We start from the raw sequence: 11,840 nt of genomic DNA, 5'->3' as shown, positions 1-11,840 counted from the left end.
AATGACCTTACTTTACATTTAAACTTCCGCTGTGATTCTCAGCGCCCCTCTCTGTAACCGGTTCCTGCTACGTTGCAGTGATTCCTGGTCTCCTCCGTCCCTTCTCCAGTGTCAGCCACCTTAACTCAAAACCTGCAGCTCCTCTGCCTGTTGCTGGAAGGCCACACCTTTTTTTTCGGCTGTAGGGCACATGTGCTTGCTGGAGAGAGAGTCACAGAGACAGGGAAAGTAAGGAATCACCTCTGAGGGGGTGACTGCTGCAAGCAGTCCTCCTCTTGGGATTTTTGGCTCACATGCCCTGGGCATGATTTTCAAGCTGATGGGTCCAGGGCTAGAGCCGCAGAATCGGCCATGTAGGATCAAGCTGTTTTAACTTACATGTCACCTGCTGACCCCTCCCCAGCAGGAGGGGGAGAGAGAGAAAGGGAGAGTAAGCAAATTTCCCAACCTCTAGCCTCATTTTTTAAAAATATAAATACCAAGGTTTTCAGAGTTTCACTCATTCTATCATTGCCTGCCTAAATATTGACCCTTCAATTTTCAGAATTTTTCCTCATGGTGAATGTGACACCATTTGTCTGTTGAGTGGAAAGAAGTAGACCCGAGAATCAGAAAGGCAGGGTTCGATGTCCTTGCCACTTGGAGCTCTGTAGCTTTGGGCACCTATTTAACCTCCAGATGTGTTTCCTGCTCTGTAAATTCGGAATAAAGTTACATCAGAGAACACCCTGAATATGCTATACCAATTTCATTCCTGGAATTCTTACCATGCCCCAGTCATTGTTGTAAATAACTAGCGTATCCTCACAGTAGCCCCATGAGTTAGGTGCTGTTTTTACTTTCATTTAATGGAAGAGGAAACCAAAGCCCAGAAAGGTGAAGTAACTTACCTATGGGGCCAGCCCGTGGCCCGGTGGTTAAGGGAGCCAGATCCCGCAAGGTCAACTACACAGTTTGAATCCTAACCCTGGCAGCTTGAAGACATACAGGCATGTGTGCATGAATGAATGGAGAAGGGATTAGAGACTGCAGCGTGACCCTGTCTCACTTTCTCTGTCTCTCTGGCGAGTGCACACACCCTCTGGCAAAAAAAAAAATATCTTGCCTAGAGTCACACAGCAGGTAAGTAATCTACAAAAGCGGGATTATGAAGTTTCCACAGATCCAGAGAGTCCAAGGTCAGATGTGGGCAAGGCTCCCAGTGCTGTCAGCTGAGGAGGCGGCCCCATGGCCCTCCCAGAGAGAGGAAGTGTAGGAGGGAGCAAGCTGGCATGCCTGGGGTGCCCAGCTCTCTTCCTCCTCAGCCCCTCTCTTTTTAAACCTTTTCCCTATTTCCATGGACTCCACTCTCATCTGAAATGACCTTACTTTACATTTAAACTTCCGCTGTGATTCTCAGCGCCCCTCTCTGTAACCGGTTCCTGCTACGTTGCAGTGATTCCTGGTCTCCTCCGTCCCTTCTCCAGTGTCAGCCACCTTAACTCAAAACCTGCAGCTCCTCTGCCTGTTGCTGGAAGGCCACACCTTTTTTTTCGGCTGTAGGGCACATGTGCTTGCTGGAGAGAGAGTCACAGAGACAGGGAAAGTAAGGAATCACCTCTGAGGGGGTGACTGCTGCAAGCAGTCCTCCTCTTGGGATTTTTGGCTCACATGCCCTGGGCATGATTTTCAAGCTGATGGGTCCAGGGCTAGAGCCGCAGAATCGGCCATGTAGGATCAAGCTGTTTTAACTTACATGTCACCTGCTGACCCCTCCCCAGCAGGAGGGGGAGAGAGAGAAAGGGAGAGTAAGCAAATAAGACACCAGGTCCAGGATTTGAACCATGGTTGGTCATGTGGGAGTCCAGTGCCTTAAACACTATGCTACCTGCCAAACCCTACACTCTCTTTTTTATAAGTCTGTTCTTTTATTTCTTCTATGAATAAGAGACAGATACAGAAGGGGAGGGAGACAGCATTCCCAACAGAGTTTTGATTCCACATCCACCTCCAGCTTCAGCCAGCCCCAGATCTCAGCCGCATGTGTGCTTGGTGTGCTCAGGGAGATGTCCAGATTTGAACCAGGAACCCTCCCACGTGGGATAGCCTCACAGAGCATCGTGTATTACAGCTGCACCACCTTGTGGCTCCCAGAGGTCACACCTTTAACTGGAGTCTTGTGATGCTTTGGGTTATAGTAATAATCAACTCACACTAATGTGCAGGTGGGGGCGCCCAGGGGCTCCGGCCACGTCTTCAGGGCTCAGTGCTTCTGAGGTCCCCCTGCATCTGGCGGACAGCAATCCAGAATCACACCGTACCAGGTCAGCTCCCAGGCAGAAAGACAGTGTCTTCCCCAGCACCTCTGTCTTCGGTCATGTGCCTGTCCCGAGTCACATCAGCTAGTGAACAAGCCTGGAACAGGTCTGCACCACGGATGTCCACACAGCCTCCTAGTCATAGCCTTTTCCAGTCTAGCTCTACTTACCCTCTGGACATTGCCCTCCCCTACCCCCAGCCCCTCCCATGCTGCAGCCCCCTCTGCCTTGGCACGCCAGGATGGACCTGTTCTGCTCGACCAGCCTATTACGTTACTCATTAGACATGAAAGCAACTTTTATTCCAAAGCAGGCCGCTTGCTACTATAGCAGTAGTGAAAGTGTTTTGAGGTATTTTTACACAGTGAGTTCTATAAAGTCCTTGTAAACTGTACATAGAAAGGGATTGTAATATCCAAAATTGTTTCTCATTTCTTTATATAATTTGTTAAACTCTTACAAACTTTGCTGTGATTTGATTCCTGAAATTTAACATCTGTTTTTTAGGAAGGAAAATAATTTTCGGATATATATACATATATAGAGATTTAAAACTTTTAAACAGATTTAAAACTCTTTTGTACCAAAATATACTTGTACTTTAATTCCATTTTCCATGAACTCTTTGAAGTTGGCTTATTTTTAGCTGTCGAATTTGGAAGATAACTTGAGTTTTGTGGGTGTCATAAAGATACAATTTCTTCTTGAGCTCTTCTGAGTGGTTTGTTTGTTTGTTTGTTTAAGAAAATAGGAAGCAGGGAGGACCAGCAGTTGGCATAATGGCTATGTCGCTGGGCTCCCGTGTAGTCGATTATGGTTCGAGTCCCGGACCTGGTTTCTTAAACTCACGCCAGGCAAATGTGCATGCGTGCCCAAGATCCCAAGAGGTGAATGGAGAAGAGATTGCGGTGTGGCCATCCCCCCGGGCGGGGTGGTGGTGATTTCTCACTTTCTGTCTCTCTGTCTCTCTTGCTCTCTTTCTGGCAAGCACACACGCCCTATAGCAAAAAAACTCTCAAAAAAAGAAAGAAAAGAAAATAGGGTGCAGGGCTAGCCAGTGGCGTGGTGGTTAAGGTAGCTGGATCCCATGTGGCCAACCATACACTCAAGTCCTAGACCCAGTGGCTTGAAAAACATCCCAGCCACGTGTGCATGTATGTCCAAAATCCAGAGAGAAAATGAAGGAGAAGGGATTGTGGTGTGGCCATCCCACCTGGGGGGGGGTGCTCTCTTACTTTCTCCCTGTCTCTGTCTCTCTCCAATGAAAATGTGACTTATAATAAAACTTTTAAAAATTAAATAGTTTACAATCATATTCCCTTTGTGCTTACAGGGCTTGGATAGCTTCAAAGTGAAACAGAAGTTCTTCTCTGGCAGCCATGGGCCGACAGCTTCCTTTCCTGTGCCATATGATCTTCCTCCAGAACTGTACGGACATAAAGGTAAGACAGATGAAAACAGCCACGGGCTGGTCAGTGGCATGGGCATTAAGGCAGCTGGATCCCACATAACCAACTATCTGGTTCGAGTTCCAGGCCCAGAAGTTTGAAAAACACACTGGGCATGTGTGCATGCATGACCAAAATCACAAGAGGGAAAATGAAGAAGAAAGGATTGCGGCATGACCGTCTCACAATGGGAGCCGGGGCGGGGGGTGGGGGCTGTTTTCTCTCCTTGCTTCTCTTTCTCTCCGTCTCCAGCAAGCACACACACCCTCTGACACATTTTAGATAGAAAAAAAGATAAAAGCAACCGTGGGTGGATAGACTGTGATAGAAACAGAGCCCTGGAGAAGCCTCAGCATGAATCTGGCTGGTGTAACCCTCTGGAAGCTCAGGTTTGCAGGGGCCTCTTTGCCACCTCATCTGGAGCTACTGGAGTTGCAGTTCTCAAACCCGTGGTCTTCAAACCTTTTTGTACTCATAATTACTGAGAACCACAAAAAGCTTTTATGTATGTAGGGTTTTATATCTGTTGGTATTACTTTGTAAGAAATTAAATGTGAGAATTTTAAAAAATATTTATTGATTTATGAGTTTTAAAAATAACAGTAATAAACCCATCCAACATTTTTATGGCTGTTTGCAAAATGGAAGAGGAGGAAAGTGGCATTATTTGGATTTTGCAAGCTTCTTCATTGTGCGGCTTAAAGAATTCTCATAGCTCTATCTCAGAGTCTGCTGTGATACTGTCAGGTAGCCTCTGAGTACTGTGTGAGAATGAAAGCGAAAACAACAGATGATGGCTCAGTGTTAGAATGAAAATAAGTTTGACTTATAGACTCATCCCTTACCCCCAGAGGGCAAGTCCCTAGGCCACATTTTGAAAACTGCTACACTAGACTATGACTTTATTAAGGGCAGTCACCAAGTATTATTCACAATAAAAAGTCAGTAGAAGAGCCAGCCTCATAGCCTAGTAGTTAAGGCATTCAGATCCCACAAGGCCAACTGGTTCACGTCCCAGCCTGGGCAGCTTGAGAGACACACCAGGGCATGTGCATGCATGCCCCAAATCCCCACAGGATGGAGGTATGCAAGAAAAGGGATTGTGGCAAGGCCATGCCTCATGACAAGCGCATTCTCTTCCTCTCTATCTCTTTGATTCTTATCTCTAGTGAGCAAATACCCTCTGGCAATTAGAAAAAGGACAGAAACGCAGGTCAATAGGAATATCTGCAGCAAGTTCACGTGTCCTCTGAGGAAGACCTGCTGGCTCAGGGCCCCTCCTCATCCTGGTATGACCCAGCCTCACAGGCTGCTGCGCCACTGCCGTCAGCCCTGAGAGTGTCTGTCTTTGAGGGAGAGCGATCCTCGACAGACTCACACGGCGTTAAATCCACAGTCAGGACGCACTTCCTCGTGTAAATGGCACATGCTCCCATCACCATGACCAGTGTATTCTCCCTTGGAAGGTGGAGTCCTACACAAATCACCTCATTATAATCTGCAGGTTTCTAAGCCAGTACTGAATCTGAACAGAGGAGATGTGATTTCTGATTAGAACGTTCTGGTGACATCATGAAACCTTCAGTTCCTTCACAGGGTCAGCCTTGCCAAGTGGGGGGCTCTCTTCTCCAGACAATGCTGGAAGGGCTCTGGCGACTTCCCCACCTTCATGTACCTTTGTGACTTTTGTGATGACCCAAACCTCTCCCTTCTGAAGGACCCACTTCTCAGGTTGTACTGATACATCTGACAAAGGTGATCCTGCCTCACGCAGGCCAGCTGGCCTCTTGCAGATGGCTTTGTATTTTTCTAACCAGTTGGGTCGGGACCAGCAGTTGGCATAATGGTTATGTCGCTGGACTCCCATGTAGTCAACCTCGGTTCGAGTCCCGGACCCCGTGGCTTAAACTCACGCCAGGCGCGTGTGCATGTGTGCCCAAGATCCCGAGAGGAGAATGGAGAAGGGATTGTGGCGTGGCCATCCCCCCTGGGGGGTGATTTCTCTCTTTCTGTCTCTCTGTCTCTCTCTGTCTTTCTGGCAAGTGCATGCACCCTGTAGCAAAAATGTCTCTAAAAAAAAAAAAGAAAGAAAGAAAGAAATCCCAGTATTTCTAACCAGTTGGGTCAATACTGAGTTTTCAGAGCCAGTCTTCTTTCCAAAGCACATGGAGTCCTGTTGAGACCTTTAAATTTGTAGTCATATGCATCTTATTCCCTGTTCCCTAGCAAGGTTCTATATGTCTTATCAGAATTACAAGGAATCTGTGATCACCCCTTCTGCCACCAAAAAAAAAAAAAAAAAAAAAAAAAAAATTAAAGGAAAATCCTGCTTTAAAACCAGACCATGGGAGGACCAACAGATGGCGTAGTGGTTTCATTGTTGGATTCCCACATAGCTGACAACAGTTCAAGTCTTAGACCCAGTGGCTTGAGATTCACACCAGGTGCATGTGTGTGCGTGCCCAAGATCCCAGGAGGAGAATAGAGGAGAAGGGATTGCAGTATGGCCATCTGCTCTGCAGGGTGATTTCTCACTTTCTTCTGTCTCCTTCCTTCTCTCTGGTGCACACGTCCTAAGGCAAAGATCTCTTTAAAAAACAAAAGAAAAGAAACAAAACAAGCCATGTTGAGGCCAGCAGATAGCATGATGGTTAAGGTATTGGACTCCCACATGGCCAACTGCAGTTCAAGTCCCAGACCTGGCAGCTTGAAAATCATGCTGGGCACGTGTATGTGCATACCCAAAATCCCAGGAGGACAATGGAGGAGAAGGGATTGCAGTATGGCCATCCCCTCTGTGGGGTGATTTCTCACTTTCTCTCTCACTCCGTCTGTCTGTCTGTCTGTCTCTGGTGAGTATATGTGCCCTATGGAAAAATCTTTTTTAAAAAAATGTTTTTTAATGAAATAAAAACCCAGGCCATGTTGATGCACCAGCTCTGTAACTAATGAAATGACTGTGGATAGTTAATTACTTTAGGCCTTAGTGTTTCTGTCTGAAAAATGAGCAAACTGTGAGTGCCTGCCTCATAGGGCTATTAAAAGATGAGCTGAAATGATATCTGCGAGTGCTAGTACTAGCCTCTCACTTAGTCAGTGTTAGCTGCTTTTATCATAATTGTATTAAAATGTCTAGTTCAGATTTTAGCATATAATGGACAGTGAGCTGGTGTGAACTCCTTCCACTTTCCCTTAGTGAGCTGACGATTTTTAAAAGGCTAAGGCTCGTGCAGGTCAGTCCCTAAATTTGCCACCGTCAGTAGACTGATGGCAGGGTACCCCCCCATCCTCGTCTGACTTTGTGCTGCACTTTGGTCTTTTCTCCTTTTCCTGCTCTTCAGGGAGGTTCTCTACTCTTCTCTTCTCTTCTCTTCTCTTTTCTTTTCCTTTCTTCTCTTTGAACTGGAGTTCTGAGTCCACATGCTAGAGCTGGGGGCTGCCGTGACTGCCCTGGGCTCTCCCTCCTGGGTCTGGCTGGATTCCATCCCTTCCATTTAGTCCTTATCTTCAGCGGAGTAGGAGAGCAGGAACGGGAAAGATTAGAGGAGCCTCAGAGATGTCCTGGGGACCCCTCCATTCCAGAAGAAAAAGTATCATCCAGCAAGCAGGATGATTCCCAAGGTTTAGCTAGCTTTTTGTTACTTAGGCATTTTATTTAAAAGATACATGCAAGAGATCGTAGGGCGTTTTCTTTTATATCAGTACTATTGTATCTTCTAGGCTGCTCGATTAAAGCCAGTAATTGAGATATAACCACTTTGTACATAACCAACCCTCATGAGAGCCTTAAAGACTATAGAAAGTCTGTATAATAGCAGGTAACGTTCCTTAGGTGCTTTTCACGTACCCGGCACTGACATGAGCACTTGACCCGAGTTAGTTCACTGTATCCTCACAACCCCACGGTTCCATTACGATCGCTTCTCACCTCGCCCTCGCTTGTTCACCTGCCAGTTCTGGTCTCCTCCATCGCTGCCGTGCAGATCTGGGTGTGTACTGCTCCTGTTAAAGTTTTCTGTGCCCTCTCCTTCAGCATCAGATCCCAACCCCTGCATCAGGATCATCTCTGGGATCCGATGAAGCGCATACTGCCAGGCCCCAGCTCAGACCTACTGTAACAAGCTTTCATGGAAAACGTGCTCTGACAGGCTGCCAGAGGTTCTCATGTCAGCCGGGTGTGGGCGCAGCACACACACACAGCATGGTGAAGGTCAGAGCTCCGCCTCCAGGGCATGCCCGCTTATGCGTCTGCCTCCCTGGTGGTAAGCTCTGAGGCTCTCCTGTCCAGCGATAGCCAGCCCTCAGCAAGTACTGCAAAGCTGTGTGTGAATGTGTTTCGAGGACCTCGTTCTCATAGTGATTTAGGAAGTTCGCCTAGACCTTCTGAGGATTAGTGCCGGCCTCCAGCAGAAATGGTTAAAAAGACACAGTAGAAACAGTACCACCGTTTTTGCTTCTCTGTGGCCGTTTGACCTGCCCTCCTTTCTGGACTGTCAGCCGTTCTGGGAAGCAGCCCACAGTGCAGACATTCTGCACACTTAGAAAGCAGAGTTGTGAGGAACTTGCCAGCAGGGTGAGTGCCAGGTCCTTGCTTGGTCCTCGTTGCCCGATTTGGGAGAGGAATGAATGCACTGGGATCTTGGCACTACCAGCTAATTGGTAAAGGTTCGCATGACAGATCCTGCACTGCCGAATGGTCTAATAGCCGCTCACACAGCAAGAATCTGTCCTCTGCCTCAGGAGCAAAATGCAGCTGATGTTACCCAGTAGGGCCCCAATAGGGCAGTATGCAGGAGAGGATGGATCCAGGCACAGGGCATGGTGCTCCCAGTGGAAGAGGGCCAGGACATCCTTAAGGCCAGCGAGTGGCAACGGGGAGTCTACCATCCCTGTTGGCCCCTAAGCCTTTTGTGAAATATGTAAAACAGGCCCAGGTTTGCGGCTGTTTGACAAGGTTGTTTAACAGAAATCAGGCTCCGGAACCTCCCCACAGGCGAAGGCAAACTGTGTTCTGATCCTTTGTTACCATCTTCCACATTCCGTTCCCGCATGTCCTCTGGGTGCTGCTGTGGGCGGGATGGCTCCGAGATTACCCAACATGTGAGGCAAGGTGGGAGTAGCAGACACCATGTCCCCTGTGTGGCCACCTGCCTCTGTTCAGACGGGGACAGGCTCCCCCGAAGACATGTTTGCCATTCCCAGACGTTGCTTCCCCTCATGGTCCATCTGAGACCCACTAAGTGGCAGTTCCAGTGAGCCCCCACACACACCCTTCCAGGCGCTGCTGTGTGTATGACTTCCAAGACAATCGTGGGGACTCACCTTGATCCTCGTGGTGTATTATACTCTGCCATAGTATTAAGGTTCGCTTGAAAGGCCTCGAGTCCAGCAGTAGCACTATATGGTCAAAGCAGTTCCTTGACATTTTTTCAATTCCCAAAGCATCAGTTAAAAGGAAGGAAAGTTCTCGGGACTAGCAGCTGTTATAATAGCTATGTTGCTGGACTCCCAAGTAGTCGACCATGGTTCGAGTCCCAGACCCGGTGGCTTAAACTCATACCTGGTGCATGTGTGTGCATACCCAAGATCCCAAGAGGAGAATGGAGGAGAAGGGATTGCGGCATGGCCATCTCCTCTGGGGGGTGATTTCTCACTTTCTGTCTCTCTGTCTGTCTCTGTCTTTCTGGTGAGAGCATGCGCCGTATAGCAAAAACCTCTCCCCCCAAAAATAAATAAATAAATAAAAAGAAAGAGGAAGACCCCCCAAAAAAAATAAATAAATAAAAAGAAAGAGGAAGGAAAGCTCTCATTTATCGAGCGCCTATAACCTACCAGGAGCTTTCACTGGTCTCTCATTTAAGCTGATGCCTGGTGGTTGCTAAACTGGTTAATTCCCCTCCCCTAGAGTAGGAATCAGAAGCTGAAACCCCAGTGCTTTCCCCGGGGTGCTGAGCGTGCTGGAGGCGGGCTCTGAACATAGGTCCTCGGTATTCTTCCCGTGGTACCTCACCTGGGCATGATGGTCTGCGGTCACTCCTGCAGAGATCTTCATGTCTCATCAACTACTAAGCTTTAACAGCAGGAAAAAAACATTTGTTGATTGGCCCTGCTTCTGGGCCTCCTGTTCATGTGTGAGCAGCTGAGAGCAGAAAGGTGGCCCTAGCCAGGACTAGCTGTCACCAGTGCCTTCAGCTTCTTAACAGAAGGACGGAGTAGCCGCCCTCGTTGGGCCTGCTCTGTGTGCAGACGCGGTATCTCTCATGCTGATGGCTTTCTCTCAGTTCATCCTCATGACCGAGATGCCAGCGAGGAAACGGGTTCCAACGCACAGTGATGTGGCGGTGTTCCAGTAAGTGGCAGCGCCAGGATTTGCCCCTGGCTTTCTGCTTGCCTGTGTTCACCTACCTTATTCAAACATTAGCCTTTACCGGAGGCCGTTGTCCAAAGGGGCATGCCGTCTGAGGTTGGCTCAGGAAACGTTCTTCTCAACCTTAGAGAATCAGGTACACGAGTGCTTTTACCCCATCGGGTTAGAGGATCAGGTACGCGGATGCTCCATCGGATGAGTACGTGTTCTGTGATCCCGTCCAAACCAATATTATATAACGTGTATTTTTCCCTAGATCGGCCATGGATTTGGAACATTCCTTATGTCAAAGCACCAGACACACATGGAAACATGTGGGTGCCCTCCTGAGAAGCTGAAGGATTGAAATGTAAGCAAAAGGCTGAGCCCCCAGCACCGGATGTTTCCCTCCCCGACAGGCTTGTTTGCATCCCTGCAAAGGTCACTCTTGTGAATGTGGAGGCTGGTTATACTTTTAAGGTCATTATTAATATTCTCATAAAGAAAAGTTTGGTTCACTTTTGTATATTTTTGGAAGTAAACTATTAAACTTTAGAATGTTTAAAAAAGTCTATAGATTCGAAATTACTCTTCTAACGATATAGAATCCCATGATGGTGGCGGCCATTCTGCACCAGAGCTTGGCTCTGGGTCGTGCTTCTCCTCTCCACCTCAAAGATGCCCTTCACTCAGCCGGCACAGTTCCGGGGACGAACGTGAGTGTTTCTTTTCACCCACACCCTCTCTCAGCTGAGTGTGTCGGGGGGGTGGGGGCGGTGGCTAGATCTCAGCCTGCCGTGGTCCCGTGGGATTCATCTCTGAGGCTGTGCCAGTTCACCCCCTTGTGGACCTCCCAACGCAGTGAGTTCCGTTGACTCTCATCACCCTCCGCTGCCTGTAGCTTTCAGCCTTTGCTTCGTACAACGCGTGCTCCCTCTCCAGCACCACGCAGCTGCTTCATTGCTTACGGACAGGTCCTCGCTTGTTCCCGGGGTAGATGGGGACCTCCTCCATCTCCAGAAATTTCCAGGGAAGACAGCTCATAGATTCATACTAAACACACAAGTACTTTGCTTGGGAGAAAGCCTAAAGGTGACTTAATTTGTGCCCCGATTCACAAGTGAGGAAATTGAGGACTAGAAGATTTAGGCTTTTCCTCAGGTCACACATCTGACTGGAGCCAGAGATGTGAGTGTCTTTATTGATTTTAATTTGCTGGAGGGAATGTGAGCTCACTAGAGAGTGAGACAGACAGGGAGAGGGAGAATGTACCCCAGAACAGGGCGTGGTCACGCTGCAGCCCCCTCTCCATTTCTCCGCCATGTTGGGATGTGGAGCACTTCGCATGCACATGCTCCCAGCATGTGTGTCAAACCACTAGGTCTGGGATTCAGACCACATAGTCGGCCCTGTGGGACCTAGCTACCTTAACCACAAGGCCACGGAGCTGGCCCAATACGAGTGTCTTCCTGTTCTGTGAGCCTCCTAAGGTGATTCGGACCCTGTTCTCTTTCGCATGAAGCCGACTCTTCCTGTTATCATTGAGAGCTGAATGTTCAGAAAGATTTTTTTAAATACCTTTCAGGGTGTTCCTCCAAAGCCCGGGATTTCCCAGCGGCGCAGTGGGAACCTTGGAGTGGAGGCTGTGATAAGGCAGGACACCAAACAGCAGGGCTGCGGGCCCCACTCCCACTCTGGGGCAGACAAGCTCCACCTTGCCTGTTCACACACTGGAGTCTGTAAAGGACA

At 48.4% G+C, this 11,840-nt stretch overlaps 1 protein-coding gene across 1 annotated transcript in view; it reads left to right on the top strand.

Annotated features, from left to right (window-relative positions):
* Nucleotides 1–10,637, top strand: part of TDP1 (tyrosyl-DNA phosphodiesterase 1) — a gene marked incomplete in the record, with an annotated part of 91,122 nt that extends 80,485 nt beyond the window's left edge. Inside the window, 2 exon segments of the mRNA XM_014591402.2 lie at nt 3,631–3,739; nt 10,369–10,637. Coding sequence (XP_014446888.1) covers nt 3,631–3,739; nt 10,369–10,442 — 183 coding nt within the window.
* Nucleotides 10,638–11,840: the final 1,203 nt, after the last annotated feature.

The sequence above is a fragment of the Tupaia chinensis genome, unplaced genomic scaffold (genome assembly GCF_000334495.1).
Source record: "Tupaia chinensis unplaced genomic scaffold, TupChi_1.0 Scaffold000568_1, whole genome shotgun sequence".
Classification (NCBI taxonomy): domain Eukaryota; kingdom Metazoa; phylum Chordata; class Mammalia; order Scandentia; family Tupaiidae; genus Tupaia; species Tupaia belangeri.
The sequence above is the reverse complement of the archived record's forward strand: the minus strand, read 5'-3'. Positions and strand labels throughout refer to the sequence as shown.